Genomic DNA, 19,015 nt, shown 5'->3' on the forward strand with positions numbered 1-19,015 from the left:
TAAGTGCGTGCGCTCTGCTTCCGCATCCTGGGGTTCGCAGGTTCAGATCCCGGGCGCGCACTGACGCACCACTTGTCAAGCCATGCTGTGGTGGCATCCCATATAAAGTAGAGAAAGATGGGCAGAGATGTTAGCCCAGGGCCAATCTTCCTCAACAACAACAAAAAAAAGAGGAAGATTGGCATCGGATGTTAGCTCAAGGCCAGTCTTCCTCACCAAAAAAATAAATAAATAAATAAATTGACAAGCGGGAAAAAATGTCATGAGAAAATAATCTTAAATGATTTATTAAGCAAAAACTTCTGGCATTAAGCTCTATATATTTAGCAAATAAAATGAACTCAACCCATAATTAAGAAATATTTATATATGAATATCCAATGAAGATATTTTTCAATATCCAAACAGACTAGAATTTTTAAATAATGCTTCTCAATCCCAGAAACTTAAAAATACCTGATGATGCTGGGAATCATCCAAAGTTTTAAAGACCATTGCTACCATTCCGTGTGCTCTCAGGTGCATTCGAAAACTGGGCATGGCACATTTAGTAGCCAAGCTAATAACACTAGGAGAAAATAGACTAGATTACTGGGACTGAAAATAGCTAGCGCGTTAGTTTTTTGCTTGCACAATACCAAAGAAGCAAATCGGGGCGGGGGGGGGGGGGGGGGTTGGGGACGCCTAGAGAGGGTATCAAAGCATTGCTCATACAGATCACAATATAAAACACACGGGCAAACTGAATTATTAAAAATTTACTGATGCACAGTATGTGATTAAGTATGCTATACTAAAAAATATAAATAACATGTGCTCATTACTTAACACAATATATTACTTACATTACTACTACCATTAAAAGCAAAAAGTCTCAGGTAGCTTTCATAATGCTTCTGATACGTGAAGACTATAAATAATACTTGATTGGACATATTCTAACTGACTGGATAATTCAATCAAATCAAGATATTCAATTCATTATAGTATGCAAAAAATCCAAATCAAAACATGCTTAAATTAATCAAATTTATCACTTGTATGTCTAATATTTCAGGCTGAAAAAGAATTTAAAAGAATCTTTAGCATAACACTTCTTTTAAGCATCTGCAAACTAAAGCCTATACTGTACTATGACACTATGATCACTCATCTTTTTTCATCCGTGTAGAATCAAGTCCCTTATAAGAAATCAATCATATTTTAACTTATCATGGCTATAAACTACACCCATGATAACAAAATCACAAATGTTTGGCTCTACCCAGATGCAAATTTTAATGAGATATATAGCATGCACACAATTATCAAATATAAATAAGATCTTACCTAAGGCAACGTGTGTTTAGAGGCTGAGTGCTCTTTAAGCCACTTAACAAGTACTCAATGTCATCAGTGAACTCTTGATTTTCACCAAATTCCACCACATCATTGAAGTGCTTCACGTGCTGAACAACAGTATATAACTGCCAAGAAAAAATAAGTCCACCTCTTTCATAACTATAACTAGCATATTTAAATTTATGGGCTTGCTGTACTTAAAGTGTATAAAACAGTTCATTAGATGACAACCAAAAGAAATGTTTTAAAAACACTGGCAGTAGTAGGACAAGATAAGTTTGTGGCTCCAAACTGTGAATATCAGTGTACTAATATTTGTTCAAGACATTAAAAGGCTAAGTATTACACACAAAAATCTATCCACATGCAGTAAAACTGTATATGACTCCTTACTTCTTTGTCTTCTTTTCTGCATTTCAGTGCAGTAACTATATCTTGGTAGGGCTGAGTAGGTATTGTCACAGTTTTTATCACTTTGGGTGGTGGTGCAGGAGCCTTAAAAACTCCATCATCTTTTTGATTTGGTTCCTTTGAAGACAGCCTCACCTATTAATAAAGGTATTAAATTAGTTGTTCTAATATATAAAGTAGTAACATCTCATCTACCTGGCAAATTTAGCTTAAAAAAGATAGTAATAAAGGCAAAAAAAAAAAAAAAAAAAATAGGGTGGAGGGAGGCCTCTGAAAGGTCATAAGGGATATTTTAAAATTCCATGCACTACTAGGTAAGACTCATGTAGGTTTTACTCGCAAAAGAATCACTCATGCATTCCTTCTGGTCTTTTTTAACCTTACATTTCACACAATTTGTTATTTGTCTCCAGGACCATTAAAAGGAATAAAGAACCACAATTATATACATAAATAGCATTGATGGGCAGCTAGGGATGGGACAGGAAAACTACAACCGACAAAAGAATTTCTAAAGTACAAGAATCTGTAGTTTAGGGTAGTAATAAATAGCCATAATAAAAGCATGGTACTTAATTACTAATACGTACAATGACGACTTTATACCAGTAAAAAGAGGTTAATATATTCAACATAGAAGACAGGGAACATTATATTTTAACAAGATCTCTATCCCTAATTTTTTTTGTTGTTATAAAGAACTCAATTCCTTGATAGCTCCAGATGACTGAGTTGTTACCATTAATCTAAAAGTATTAATGTATGGTCCGACCAGTTATTCTGAAGAAAATAATTTGGTAAGAATCTTTTTTAGATGTTTTTTGAATTGAAAGGTATTACTAGAATGCAGGAAAAAGTTCTCCTCTGAAAAGCAAATTAATCACTCAAAGCCACTTTAAGATCTATGTAGGATGTAATTTATAATATTGCTCTTAATAGTTAATACAAACTTCAAATATGGAATAATCTGCCCTTAAACAGTAAATCTTGTAATTCCATTAAATGTAGGTTAGGAGTAAAAAGTGGTCTAATATTTTTTAAGGTTTTTATTTATAACCTAGTAGCAGGCTTTTATTTATAACCTAGTAGCACTAGAATTTCTGAAATCCTGAACATTATCCTCAGTTTTCCAATGAATTAAACTGAAACCATTAAATTTTGGTGACGGAATCTATAATAAGCTGTTAAAGAGAAAAGTCAGAGACTTTCAAATTATGAATGAAGATAGCAACTGCTTAATTAATTTATAATTTATTGGGGCTGGCCCCGTGGCTTGGCAGTTAAGTGCATGCGCTCTGCTACTGGCGGCCCGGGTTCGGATCCCGGGCGCACACCGATGCACTGCTTCTCCAGCCGTGCTGGGGCGGCATCCCACGTACGGTAGCTGGAGGGATGTGCAACTATGACATACAACTATCTACTGGGGCTTTGGGGAAAAAAAGGAGGAGGATTGGCAACAGATGTTAGCTCAGAGCTGGTCTTCCTCAGCAAAAAGAGGAGGATTGGCATGGATGTTAGCTCAGGGCTGATCTTCCTCACCAAAAAAATAAAAATAAAAAAAATAAATTATAATTTATTAACAAACACAAAATTAAGAAGTACAGTTCACTTACTGTGACACTCTGAGGTTTTACTACTGGTGGTCCAGGTAGTTCTTCCGAGTCTGGATGGTTCCAATGTCTGGCATTATATACAGCTTTTGTAGGAGACTAGAGAAATGAGAAAAAGATCAACTGTTTCCATCTTATTGTCCGTCATTATAAAATTGTCTCATTTAATAAATTAAAAATCATAAAAAATAATTTAAATGCATAAACAACTAGACAGAGCAGGATAGACAATTACTACCTGGCTCATATTCCCACCATGCTCCCATGCCTATGGCAGACATGGAGTCACTGTGGTATTCTGTTACAAAATCAACAATTAGTGCTCTAGGCAACTATTACCAACCAAGAGATGAAACTAAACCTCTTGCCAGGCTTATACTAACTTAATAATCAATATAGTTAGTGCAACATGTTCTCATTCCTCATACTACTGATTCATGCCCCACATTCTTCCAACAATGGAAATCAGGCAGCTTATGACAAGTGATAAGGGTCCATATTCATTTAAGTGAAACTTGGGGCCAGATAAGTGCAATTATTCAGAAGTTTTCAAATTTTATAAAGGTAAATATGGTACATATACCACATATTACATAACACAGTGGAGTCTAAAGCAGTACTATGTAACAACATATGTGATTTCTACAGCGAAATATATACATATTCACAATGAGTGCGATAAAGATGTAAACTGCCCCACTTCAGTTCAGGTTAGTTTGCTGGCAAATCAATTTACTATAAACTTAATGAAAAAACCTTTCAGTTTTAACACTTTGAATTTCAGAATTAAGAATAAAGGGCTGTGAGTCTGTATAATCAAATCCATAGGATTAAATCTGTATAAAAGGGAACAAATCCTTGCTTTCAAAAAGATTGATTAAACAGAGACCAACAACATTTTCTCCATGCTTTATACAGAAGTGATGTTAAATTTTGTCCTTTCAAGTTCAAATAAATGGTTTGATATCATTAGAGATTTTCTGTTTATAAGAGTGTAATAATCTTCATGTTCTCAGTACTACACACAAAAAATTAGAGGACAAGTGGAGAAACATACTTCAAGATTGGCCAAAAATCTACGTCAAAAAATTAAGCATCTTCCCTTACTAGTTGCAGTGAACTAAGATAATTGGAATTAAGCATCATCCAAGGTTATCTTTTTATACAAATATTATCTTTAAAATAACCATGCTGTGACATCAAGATAACAGTGTAAGCTCTACAGGAACTGGTTTATTAAAAGATAAAGTTTAAACTGATTCACATATTAAATGTTAGAAAATCTTAATGCTAAAAGGAATCCTACTGTGAAACTTGCATAATGCAAAGTCTCTCATTTGTATTGGGTATAGAAACCCATTATCCTTATACACCAGGGTTTGCATAAAGTAATGACACATTAGTAATCTAAACCAATTTATGCATTCATGCAATGACTTGATCAGGCCTCTTGAGGCACAACCACATAGAGTAGACTCAACATAAATTTTAAAACCTAGCTCTCTATTCCTTACTGTTATTCTCTCAAACATCAGCTATATAATCTAAATGTCTCCTAGTTGTTAGATCCCTCATTTAAGCAACCTCTTATACCCAAAGCACAGTCATAAGTCTAGGAAGAGAACAGACTTTTGGAAAGAATAGGTGCCTCAACGCTCAAGCACTTTACTCCTTTTTTAAAAAGCACTGATTCCAGGTAATAAACAATCTTCTGGATAATAAAAAAGTCATCTGATTCCATAGGTAACAAAACAGCAGGGCAGGTAAAGGTTCTAAATTAAAATAGACCCCCTTCTAGTTAATTGTGAATGGCAATACATCCAATAGTTAACAAAGCAGATTCAGGAACAAGACTGTCTAGATTAAAATCCAGATAAATAGTAAGCTCTACTACTACTTGTTACTCAACATTTTTCTCATCTGTAAAATGGGGTTAATAACAGTACATACTGCAAAGGGCTGTTGTGAGGATTAAATGAATATATGTAAAACACTTAGAAGAGTGCCTGAAACAATATGTGCTATACAAGTATGAATTATTATTGATAATATTAATGATAATACTTGATATGTGATGATGTGTAATTTTGTCTGAGCATATTCATAAGAAAATTGGAATATAAAATCTACCCACCTAACAGAGCGACTGCAATAAACAAATAGGATAACTGACATGAAAACACTCTGTTAATAAGTATCTGTTATTATAAAAAACAGACTAGGATACACTGTTCTAGCTCATCTCAAAAGTCCTTGAACAATATCCCTGATGAATATAAATGCAAAAGTCCTCAAAAAAATACCAGAAAATCAAATTCAACAGCACATTAAAAGGATCATACACCATGACCAAATGGGATTGCTCCCTGGGATGCAAGGATGGCTCAACATATGAAAATCAACCAATGTGATAACACCACATTAACAGAATAAAGGACAAAATCCACGTGATCATCTTGACTGGTGCAGAAAAAGCATTTGACAAAATCCAACACCCTTTCATGATAAAAAAACACTCAACAAACTAGGATAGAAGAAAATTACCTCAACATAGTAAAGGCCATATATGAAAAGCCCACAATTAACATCATAGTCATCAGTGAATAACCAAAAGATTCTCTAATGGAGAACAAAGCAAGGACGCCCACTCTCACTACTTCTAACACAGTACTGGACATACTAGTAAAAGCAATTAGGCAAGAAAAGGAAATAAAAGGCATCCAAATCAGAAAGGAAGAAGTAAGATCTTCTCTGTTCACAGATGACATGATCTTGCATGTAGAAAACCCTAAAGATTCCACACAAAAAAATCAAAAAAATTCCATTAGAACCAATGAATGTATTCAGTAAAGTTGTACAGTACAAAAATCAACATACAAAAATCAGTTGCTTTTCTATACAACTAACAAAGAACAACCCAAAAAGGAAATGAAAAAAATCCCATTTACAACAGCACCAAAAGAATAAAATATTTAGGAATAAACTTGACCAAGGAAGCAAAAGATCTGTACATTGAAAGCTACAAAACACTGCTGAAAGAAACTGAAGACACAAATAAATGGAAAAACACCTTGTGCTCATGGATTGAAAGACTTAATATTGTTAAAACGTCCATACCACCCAAAGTGATCTACAGACTCAATGCAATTCCTATCAAAATCCCAAAGGTATTTTTTTCAGAAACAGAAAAAACAAACCTAAAACTCATATGCAACCACAAAGGACCCTGAATAGCCAAAACAATCTTGAGAAAGAACAAAAAACCTGGAGGCCTCACATTTCCTGATTTCAAAACATATAACAAAGCTACAGTAACCAAAACAGTAGCATACTGGCATAAAGATAGACATATGTCTTCCAAGGGAACAGAACAGAGAGCCCAGAAATAAATCCACACATATATGGTCAAATGCTCTTCACCAAGGGTGTCAAGACTACACTTGGGGATAGTCTCTTCAATAAACAGTGTTGAGAAAACTGGGTACCACATGCAAAAGAATGAAACTAGACCCTTATCTTACACCAGACACAAAAATCAACTCAAAATGGATTAAAAGACTTAAACTTAAGACCTAAAACTATAAAACTCCTAGAAGAATACACGAGAGAAAAGATACGTAAAACTGGTCTTGGCAATGACTTCTTGGATATGACACTACAAGCACAAGCAACAAAAGCAAACATAGACAAGTACGACTACATTAAACTAAAAAGCTTCTGCACAGCAAAGGAAACAATCAAAAAAGTGAAAAGGCAGCCTACAGAATGGGAGAAAATATCTGCAAACGATATATTTGATAAGGGCTTACTATCCAAAATATATAAGGAACTCTTACAACTCAATAGCAAAAACAAACAACTTGATTAAGAAATGGGCAAAGGACTTGAACAGAAATTTCTCCAAAGACATACAAAAGGCCAACAGGTATATGAAAAGATGCTCTACATCACTAATCATAAGACAAATACAAGAGAAATACAATCTAAAAATCACAATGAGATATCAACTCACATTCAGCAGGATGGCCACTATTAAAAGAACAAAAAATAACAAGTGTTGGCAAGGATGCAGAGAAATTGGAACACTTGTGCACTGTTGGTGGGAATTTAAATAGTGCAGTGATTATGGAAAACAGTATGGAGGTTCCTCAAAAAATTAAAAATAGAACCACCATAGGATCCTGTAATCCCACTTCAGAGTATTTATTCAAAAGAATTAAAAGCAAGATCTCAAAGAAATATTTCCACTCCCATGTTCACAGCAGCATTATTCACAATAGCCAAGAGGTACAAACAACCTAGCTGTCCAGCAACAGATGGAATGGATAAAGACAATGTGATATGACCATACAAAGGAATATTATTCAGCCATACAATAGAAGGAAATCCTATCATATGCTGCAACATGGATGAACCTTTAGGATGTTACGCTAAATGAAATAAGCTAGTCACAGAAGGACTAATACTGCATGTTTCCACTTATATGAGATATCTAAAGTAGTTAAACTCACAAAAACAGAAAGAAGGGTGGTTGCCAGGGGCTGGGGGGAAGGGGAAATGGGAGTTGCTGTTCACTGGATATAGACGGATATACTTCAATGGATACAGTCATGCAAAATGAAAAAGTTCTAGAGATCTGTTGTCTAACATTGTGCTTACAGTTAATAATACTGTACTGAACACTTAAAAGTTTCTTAACAGGGAAGATCTCATGTTGTGTTTACCACAATAAAAAATTTTTTTTCAAAAAACCCTTGAAACCTAACAGTATACAGAATACTGAATAACATATCAAAAGGACACATTCAATGAACTTTTTATTTACTCTGTTGAACAAGGCGATTTAGTAATACTATTATTTTTAAAGTTTTTGATGAGGTTTTACCATTTTAATGCTAATGAGTAATCTAAAAGAAAGTGGTTCCAATTAGAACTTTTCCTTGACTCTTATTTGAAAGCTTTACATGGTCAATATAGGGTTTATTACAGGGAGAGGGAGGAGATGAAGATACATCCTACTATCTAAAAATTAAAATAAAAAACACCCTCTGGGGCCGGCCCCATGGCTTAGTGGTTAAGTGCGTGCGCTCCGCTACTGGCGGCCCGGGTTCGGATCTCGGGCGTGCACTGACGCACCACTTCTCCAGCCATGCTGAGGCCGCATTCCACATACAGCAACTAGAAGGATGTGCAACTATGACATACAACTATCTACTGGGGCTTTGGGGGAGAAAAAGGAGGAGGATTGGCAATAGATGTTAGCTCAGAGTCGGTCTTCCTCAGCAAAAAGAGGAGGATTGGCATGGATGTTAGCTCAGGGCTGATCTTCCTCACACACACACAAAAATAACATCTGGATGTGGCCAATATATGGGGGGCGGGGGGGCCTGTGCACGATACTGACTTGACTCCAAGTTCTTTATATCATTCCAAACTATGATATGACAATTCCACATGCACGTTATATATGGAAACTATACAACACTACATCGCATGCTAATGTCACTTAGTGAAAGTGATTGTGTACAGTATCTGCAAAAATACCATACAGCAATCAACTTTTCATGGAAAATGAAAATCATCCTTACCATTTAGCAACCTAGCTAAGTTTTAACTGGGTCATTCTGATTACACCACAAGGATTATCTTTATTCTTGTTAATTTTATTCTGGTTTAAAAAGCAGATGAAACATATTAACCAGATTCCTTAACTTTTCTCTGTGTTAAAACATTTGTGGATTCTGTTTGCTCTGCAATCTAATGAGAAGAATATTTAGAACAAAATAAATAGAAAGCTCTTAAGAATACTCTAACATTCTAAAGATTTGGAATCATTTTAGCCTATTTCAGTCCTAGTAATCTTAAACATGCTATTCTTTTCTATTCAATTCTCTAGGGGCACGACAAACAAGGCGAACCTCAAATGTAACACACTATTAGTGTCAAGGAAAAAATACGCCAATGACAGACCTACGGAGCATTTATCCATGAGACAGAATCCAGTTTCTAGGAAAACACTGGATAAAAATTGGTTACAATTATAATGTCAAGGCTGTAGTCAACAGACTGGCTTGTTGAATCACAATTGTAAAGCAGAGAAAAGTAGAGTTCCTTCATAAAAAGCTAAGAAGAAATGAGAATATTGTGCTATCCTTCATTGAGCTGGCTCCTAAAAGGAAAAAGATTGGAGTAACTGCTATTTTAAGCCATACGAATTTTTTTTAACAACAGTACCAAATTTATTTCTGAGTTTAAAGTCGACTCTGTACTAAATGAGGACAAACATAGTCAGCTGATCAGAATTCATCCAGCCTTTCCCACACAAGGATATCATGAGAAGAGAATCACACTCTTGAGTAATTCAATCAGCATGCTCTACAACTAAATGAGTTCTGAAAAAACAAAGTACTGCAATGCACAACTGTGTGTGTGTGGTACTTTAGTGGCAATTCAAAACGGGGAAATTAATCTGGTTTCGGCCTTCTAAAAAAATTAAGGATTTTTTTTTAAAGATGGGTGGTAGAAGCACGGAGAATTTGAAGGAGAAAGTTTTACAAAGATTAGGATACATTTAGCTCTTTAGAATTTAAGCATAATCGTATAATCTCAAATTGTCCTACACTGAAAAAAAAAGCCTTAAAATAAATTTTCATAGTTTGTTAAATATTCAAGAGTATTATTTGAGGGAAACCTGCAGATATTCCTAAACTAAAACCAAAAATGTCTGTAGTGCCAAGCAGACATTCAGAATACGTTAATACAGAGCACTATGCAGAGAATATAATCCACAGGTACAAGGGAGAAGCAGAGCTGAAAATCTTTCTTTTCTGCCTAATTCAATTAAGCTCTACAGATAAATCTTTTAAAGATACGGCTGCTATTTTTATGAAAAAATTTTCAACTATCTACATGAAGAACAATGCATAATTACTACTCAGTTGTTTGTGAGTATAATTTCAAAAACATAATTGGTAGTGACAGTTTTATAGAAGCAGGCCATTGTCACATCAGAATATCATCTTGAAATAGCATAATTTGAGCATAAACTCTAAAAAGTTCAGGTAACAAAGCATAAAATCCAATATTTGGCACTTTTTAATACAACTTAGCCTACAATTCAACAATTACAAAATAGAAGATACTATAATGAGCCATGATGAAAATATCAGCTGAAACAGGCGTCACGTTTTATAACTAAAAAACCATTAAATATATAATGGTTCAGTTGTAACAGGGAGATTATTATCAAATTTAGAAATATGAAAAGAGATATAAATATCTTGGGACACCTGTGGCTACAGAATATTCATTCTCTCCTTCATTTTCCTTTTTTAAGAATATTTAGCTAGACACGTGCTCATCCCGATTTTTCAACATCTCTTGCTGCTTGTGTGGGCACATGACTAAATTCTAGTCAATGATGTGTGAACAGAAGTGCAGTACACCTTCTGGGTCCTGGCCTTCTAGGGATGGTTCATTGCCTCTCTTCCCATTCCTTCCATACTCTTCAATACTCTAGAGATGGTCAAACACCACCACAGAGGAAGGTGATCCCTGACAAAACAGCAACTTGAAAATGGTCTAGAGATAAATACCCAAGGATTAGTAACCCAGAGAAAAATAAGCTACCTATTGAAAAACTAATCTGGAATTTCATTTACAGCAGCTAAATCAAATCCTAAGACAACAACCTTTGAACAATCTGCAACTGAAATTAGGACCAAATAATGATAGGGATGTGCTGAATGAATACACAAAATTTTGCCAACACTGGATTTGTATATATACATAACCTACACACATAACCTTAAAAAGAAACAACTTAAAGGATATAAACAACATGAATGGAGGAAGAAAGAAACTAAAGAAAAAATACAATCTAAATCCAACTTTTTTTTTTTTTTTTTGTAAGAGTTGCTCTGAGCTAACATCTGTTGCAAATCTTCCTCTTTTTTTTGCTTGAGGAAGATTAGCCCTGTGCTAACATCTATGCCAATCTTCCTCTGTTTTGTATGTGGGTTGCCACTACAGCATGGCTTGACAAGTGGTGTAGGTCTACACCCAAGATCCAAACCCACAAACCCAGGCTGCCAAAGCAGAGCACACCGAACTTAACCACTATGTCACAGAGCCAGCCCCTAAACCCAACTTTTTAAAAACTTGTAAATATATATCTCTGAGGAGATCTCTATGAGCCAAAACAGAGTGATTTCCAAGAGTTATTACTGAATAAAAAAGAGCAAAGTACAGAAAAGCACATAAGAAAGGGAAAATAAGAAAATCTGTGCTTATTTTTATAAAAAGAAACACAGAAAGGATAAAGCAGAGAATAATGAAGCCGGTGCCCTACAAGGGGTGGTGATGGGCTAGAATACATGTTAATGAAGTGATCCTTCACTGACCTTACCTTTTTGTATAGTTTTGACTTTTAAAAGCATATTAATGTTGTACATATTCAAAAAATAAATCAATTAAGAATAGAAGGGGAAAAAAACCTAAAACTGAAAGCAAACCAGAACAAACCTACTCGTAATTCAAATGAATAGCAAACACACTGAACGGAAGACAAAGACAGACCAAGAGGCAGGCAGACAGAGTATGAACACAGCATTTGACTTTATACCCTCAACTGGGAGCAGGGTAGGGTGGGGCAAGTGCATAACCACAAACAAATCCCCAACAAATTAGTAGATTTATTTACTGTAGTGGAATGGACAAAGCAATTCTGTAACTATTTCAGATGTATCACAGGTTTGAGTAAATGTGTTGATGCTGCTGGGAGTCAGGGTTAAGACAGAAGGCAAGAAAGAACCCGGTATGAATGGATGAATATTGGAGATAGTGTGAACTCATGGTTTCCAGAAGAGATACGTGCATATGCAGGAACCTATATGCATATACATGCATGTTCCGTATCACCATCTGCTAAAAGGGCCAAGAAGCAATAAGCACATCTAGTGCCTAGATCTTGGTCTCTAACACCATTCCCCACTAAAGGGAATGAGGACTCCTCAGAGAATAGGCCTGATTTCCAGGGCTGGAGCAGAGCAGGAACAAGATGAACCTGGAACACTGTTAGGCCAGAACATAAGGAAGTACTCACAGAACGATGGCATGTCACAGGGACAAAAGAGCCAGCTTGAAGAGGCTCCACTAGCCAAATCAGGACAAATTTAGCTCCAAAATAAGTAATGAATTATGAACCATTAAAAAAAACAACACTCAAGGGTTCATGAGTCCATACTCATAAAAGAAAAATAAATAAATGAGAAGGGCAGGCTCATGCATATAGCAGAGTGTTGAGAACTGACTGGTGAATATGGAGGAAGCATGAGATGGAAAATGATTATTTTGCAACCAGCACAATAAACACTGGATCAGGAAAAAATCAGCATGTATACTAAATTTAAGAACATATTCTAACGAAGAACAGGGTATTTGAATATCCTTAAAGTATCTCTTCAAAGACTGCTTTTTAGTTGCAAGGGAAAAAACAGTCATTATACAGTAGAGGAATAGACAAACTCTTGACTGCGTGATCATAATTAACATCCTTCAGATGTGGTACACTGACAAGAATACATCATCCCTTACACAGTACAGTATCCAGGCCTAGAATGAATAACCTGAATCCAATCCTGAGGAAACTTCAGACTAAACCAAAATGAGAAGCTTTTTTTAAAGGCATCAGGGGTGTCAATGTCATAAAAGACAAAGAAAGACTGTGGAAACGTCCCAGGTTAAAGGAGACTAAAGAGAAATAACAGCTAAATGAAATATCTCACCCTAGACTGGATCCTGTACCAAACAGAAGAAAACGCAACAAAGGATATTATTATGTCAACTGACAAAATTGACATAACAGTAGATTAAGTAAAAATACTAGAATAATATTAAATTTACTGAAGTTGATTACTGTGATGTGGACATGGAATTGACTAGGACATACGCACTATATTTAGGGATAAAGTGCATGATATATATAACTTACTCTATATTCAGAAAAAAATTAAGCGTGTACATATACACAAATACAGAGAGAGAAAGAACAATGAAAAAGCAAATGTTAAGATAATCAGGGTAAGGAGTGTTTTTGTACTATTTTATTTTTGCAACTCTTCTGTAATTCTGAAACTACTTGTAAATAAAAACTTTAAAAAAAAAATTTTTAATTATTTCCAAATAAAAAATATTTTTAAAAATTTAAATTCTCTCAGAAAACTTGTAAAACAGAAAAGTATAAATCATTTATAATTTTATCAATTAATATCTTAATTTCCATGAAGCAACTATATCAAATACAGACAAGAGTAAAAGAAAGTAAGAAATCAAATAGTAATAAGAAGATGACTATAACCTTAATACAGGCAATCCTACAAAATGGGAAGAGATAAAGATATCCTTCATTTATATTCTGAAATTAAATACTGTTAATTAAATAACCCATCAATAACAAATGAAAGTTTAACAGCAATACTTACCTGGTTCAGGCATAGAAAAAGATTAAAACATAACGCATACTTGGCCCAAGGGTACTAAGTTTTCTATTTTTAACAGTCTTTCCTACAAAGCAAAGGGGCCACTGACAATCTTCTCTGTCCTGGCTTCTAAGAAGCTCAAAGTTATATGTGTGGTAGTTCCTTAGGAAATCTATCAAGACTCTAAAAAGGCTTGAATTTTGGCTTCGTCGCATTCTAATCCTTACTTTTTCTTAACACAATTTGCTCGTTTATTTTCAACCTAGTTCTACCAAGTTTATATCTATACACTTTCTCAAATGTTTTTTATAAGGGCAGCATATAAATCATAACTAAACATGAGTAGATACAACTGTATTTCAGTTTAATATGGAATTCCAGAGTAAGTCAGGTCAAAAGTAAGGCTAGAAAAAAAGAGAAAAAAAAGAGAAGGAAACAAAAACGGATCATTAGTTTTGGAGGTACTCATTATATTCTTAAGTTCTCATGAAAAATAAAATCTTATTTTCTAGACTACAAAGGTACAGAACATAACGATTATCATAACAACACATATATGAATCTAGGTTTTCCATTTCTGGACAAGATGAAGCAACAGGGACCAAATTTACCTTTCCATCTGAAACTAACAAATTGGACAAAATCTATGAGACAGTTTTCAGACACTGGACATTGGGTAGCATAGCACAATGATCCCTGAGAAGGAAAAACAAATGAGGTAAAGCCCTACAACTGCCTGAGCTTCCTGGCAACGGCACAGTGAGGGAGAATTCAGAGTCCAAACAGTAGCAGCAGTCTCTCTTAGTTGAGGAAATGGAACTGGGAGTCCAGAGAGATGAAAGCAGCTTGAGTTCGTAGAGCACAGTACCAGAAGGAGCTGCAGAAAGAACTCGGGAGATCTACCGAGGATCCCCCTCAAATATGGAAGTGAGTACTGATGAGCAAATCCATTAAGAAAGTAGCCGATGCTTCTTTTCCAAGTCAATTTGATTCATAAGCCAAAACTTACAGGGAAATATCCAGCACCCAACAAAGTAAAAGTCTAAATGACCAGCATCCAATCAAAAATTATCAGGCATACAAAGAAGCAGGAAAATACGACTCATACTGCGAAAAATCAATCCACAGAAACAAATCCAGAAACAATAACAGTAGCTGTTAGTGCCACAGAGTCAATTCCAACTCCTTGCGACCCTGTGCATAGCAGAACAGAACCCTGCTCGGTCTTTTTTGTGCCATCCTCTCATTTTCCAGCGGTATATCAGACGATGCTCTCCTACTTTTCATGGCCAATTTTTTTCAGAAGTGGGTGGCCAGGTCCTTCTTCCTAGTCTTAGCATGATTTATATGCTGCCCTTATAAAAAACCTGTCCATTACAGGTGACCCTGCTGATATCTGAAATACCGCTGGCACAGCTTTCAGCATCACGACAACAGGCAGCCGCCACAGTATGACAACCAACAGACAAGTGGTATGGTTCCCTGACTGGGAAACAAACCCGGGCCACAGAGGTGAGAGTGCCAAATCTTAACCACTAGACCACCAAAATTTGTAGACAAGGACGTTAAAAATAACTATAACTATATTCCACATATTTAAGAAGGTAGAGCAAACAATGAATATGTTAAACAGACAAGAAAGATATAAAAATAGACCCAAACTAAACTTTCAGAGATGAAGATCATAACGTTTAGGATTAATAGCTGATTGGATACTGCAGAGCAACTTGAAAATGTAGCAAGAGAAACTACCTAAAACGAAACCAAGAGAAAAAAGACTGAAAAAATTTAAAAAGACAGAATTTCAGTGACACAGGGACAAATTCATCCAGTCCAACAAATGTATGAGAAGGTAAAAATTAACTGTGACTGTAAAAACCTGCCCTGTCCTTCATCAGGCTGGAATAACAGACAGTTAAACCAGCTATAAAGTTAACAGGAAACAATATTGCTCTGAAGGACATGCTACAGCTGTAAAGTGTTACAAAGACACTCTTCTTCCACTGCTACTACTCCAGTCGAAGTACTACTTGATTTACTAAAACCATAAACTAACAGAAACTTTGCTGTTTGAAATCATATCAGTAAGATTAAAATATCCCACTCTTGCTTGGAGGATCTAAGACACTTTGGAGAGATGCAGAGCTTCAAATAAGGGGTTTCTGGACACAGCATTCCACAATTACTTCAACTTCACAGTTTCCAAGTAAAGAGGACCCCTTTGCAGCCCAGACCTGATGTTGATCCCTTCACGCTTTGCTCTGACCCTCTCAAACAGTTTTTTTCATTTGAATTTCACTAAAAATCCCCAGTTCCCTCAAAATCCTACAAAAACTTCGGGGGCCGGCCTAGTGGCCTAGTGGTTAAGTTCGGCACGCTCCACTTCGGCGGCCCAGGTTCAGTTACCAGGCACTGACCTATACGACTTGTTGGTGGCCATGCTGTGGCAGCACCCCACATACAAGATAGAGGAACACTGGCACAGATGTTAGCTCAGGGCAAATCATCTTCAGAAAAAAAAAAAAAAAATCCTACAAAAACTTTTCTTTGTTAAGATGCCCCACGGTTCCTCTGGTGTGCGGTATCCTTTATGACAGTAAGTCAATAAGCCTGATTTTGTTAGGCTACAGATTTTACCTGTTGCTTTTACGCTGACTGAGGTAGAAGAAGTGTCACTAGAGGCCTCAAAGGGGGATAGAGACAACAAATATTTAAAGAATACTTGTTAAAATTTTACCAAATTTGGTAGATTTACCAATTTTCAAATATATAAGAAAACTCCAAATATTTAATACTAAATGAAGACTCTTGGCTAAAAGATACTTCCAAGAATCCCAAAAAGAAACATTTGTGGACTTCTTCTTTATCTCAGACACTGAGAATATAAAGGTGAAAAAAATACGGTTAGCATCCTTAAAAACTCCCAATATTATACATCTTATGTTAACTTGTGGTCATCATTGGCATGAAGTCATCAGAGTATCAAGAAAAGAAAGTCCAGCACAGAGTTTTCTGAATGTCTGAATCCCAATGAACTCTAAATAATATATATTACAAATTGGAAAAACAAATTCCAAACTATAAACATCCTAATACACACACACACATACACACACTCTTTGGCTAGGTGTCAAATGTATGTTAAAGTTCTTAGGCTCTTGATTCACCTACAGCTACATTTTCTCATTTCAAACTTAATTTTCTGGGAAATAAGCTAAAATGAAATTTTTTTTTTTGGTGAGGAAGATCAGCCCTGAGCTAACGTCTGATGCCAATGCTCCTCTTTTTGCTGAGGAAGATTTGGCCCTGGGCTAACATCCGTGCCCATCTTCCTCTACCTTATATGGGACGCCGCCACAGCATGGCTTGACAAGCGGTGCGTCAGTGCACGCCCAGGATCCAAACCCGCAAACTCTTGGGCCGCTGAAGCAGAGCACACGCACTTAACCGCTACGCCACCGGGCCGGCCCCTAAAATGAAATATTTTGAACCTTCAAACTCTAAAGGCACTTAAACAAAAGAAAAAGATTAACAGTACTTTTATTCCTTATTAAAACCCTTCTAGAATAAAATATTACAGGAAAAAAACACAAGAATTAGATCACACAGAGAAAATAGTTTACATTTTCCTAAGTCTTTATATAATACAGATCAATGATTTAAGTACCTGGTTTAATATTTAAGTTTAAATACTACCTATATAAAAGCAAGCCAGATGCTTCTGCTTTTGAACAAACACACTAAGGAAATACTAAGAGTACTCAAAAGTTTCCATGAGGGAAAAACATTCTTCTTCACCAGACAGCCTTATCTTATTCCTTTTTGTAACCGCAGCACCTAAGCACAGTGACAGGCATGCAGCATACGTTGGATAAAAACAACGGCAAAGAAAAGCCAACTAAAACTGACCCTCTTCCATACCCAGGCTTAGCCAGAACATGCTCAGCTTCAACAACGCTTTGGATCACCACCCTAGGAGCTATAAATGGGTTATAGCAGTGGCTTTTTACTTTTACACTTTGGCCAGTATCCCTCATCAGCAAACCAATGGGTAGAGTCTCTCTTTTTTTCAGGCTTCACATTGATCTATGTCTCAGATTTCTACTCCGTGAGAATATAGCAAATCTCACACTGCTATCTTGATGACTGGATCCCAGGATGGTCAGTGAATCCCCAGACACAGAACAAAGGTAACCATGGGTAAAACAATTTGACAGAAAAATAAGCTGCTTCATGAGAGTGAGTTCTAATCGCTCGAGAAGGATACTGTGAAGGAACATCTGTTCTTGGGTGGGAGGTGGGACTACTTGTCCTTTAAAATCTCTTGCATTGTTAAGATTCTGTTTTTAAGCTGACAACCTATATAAACTCATTTTATGAAACAAAAAAATGAGTTTATAAAATTATAAACCTACATTTAACTTTAAAACTGCAGCTTTATGCAATTTTAACTTTCTAATACAACTAAATATATAACCATGATTTATGCTGATGATCAAATTTTAATTCAATTGCCCAGAAGCCCACTATCCAGTGTCATATTGAATGACAGAAGGAAAGAAAAAAATAAAGCCCAGAATGTTCCTCCGAGAGTCAGGCAAAAGATAGTGCCAGATGGGCCTAACATTAAACCACAGGGACATGATGAAAGTGAAGTTATAAATATTTGAGAATTAAAACCGAGATTGACATTATGGTTAGTTTCATCAATGACCCAGCAGCAGTCTTAACTGGCAAAATAAGACAGCAAAAGTCCCAGGTAAAAAATAACCAAGCACTGAAGGTTAATTAGGACGATTATACAGACAATGCCTGAAGAAAAGGGAAGACAGGCAGCAGCTGAATAGAAAGCTAGAAATCAAAAAGCAGGGCAGGTAGAAGAAATGCTCTAAGTTTATCAACACATATATGACAATTGCAAAGGATGGGATGCAGATAAACTGTAGCCAGCAATCAGAAATAGGATGGCATTTAAAACAAAAGCATTAAAATTGCCAGATTATCAATAAAACCATACATAGAAACAACAGGTACTTAAATCTAGCTATGTTCCAATCAAATCCCTCAAACCCTATCTTTATTTTTCTCCCTAGCAGGTGACAACTTTTCTGACAAATCATTTCAACTATGTTCTCACCAGAAGTTTTCTTCACCCTCCTCCATCTTCTTTCTGCC

At 35.8% G+C, this 19,015-nt stretch overlaps 1 protein-coding gene across 2 annotated transcripts in view; it reads right to left on the reverse strand.

The window, feature by feature from the left end:
• The window catches only part of WAPL (WAPL cohesin release factor), a 97,573-nt gene that overhangs the window by 23,871 nt on the left and 54,687 nt on the right, over positions 1–19,015 (reverse strand). For both annotated transcript variants that reach the window (XM_058542812.1, XM_058542811.1), the window contains exons 5-8: positions 3,366–3,461; positions 1,735–1,887; positions 1,330–1,466; positions 457–568 (exon numbers count right to left, since the gene is read on the reverse strand). In XM_058542812.1, the coding sequence (XP_058398795.1) occupies positions 457–568; positions 1,330–1,466; positions 1,735–1,887; positions 3,366–3,461 (498 nt within the window). The remainder of the gene's footprint in view (positions 1–456; positions 569–1,329; positions 1,467–1,734; positions 1,888–3,365; positions 3,462–19,015) is intronic.

The sequence above is a fragment of the Diceros bicornis genome, chromosome 6 (genome assembly GCF_020826845.1).
Source record: "Diceros bicornis minor isolate mBicDic1 chromosome 6, mDicBic1.mat.cur, whole genome shotgun sequence".
NCBI lineage: Eukaryota > Metazoa > Chordata > Mammalia > Perissodactyla > Rhinocerotidae > Diceros > Diceros bicornis.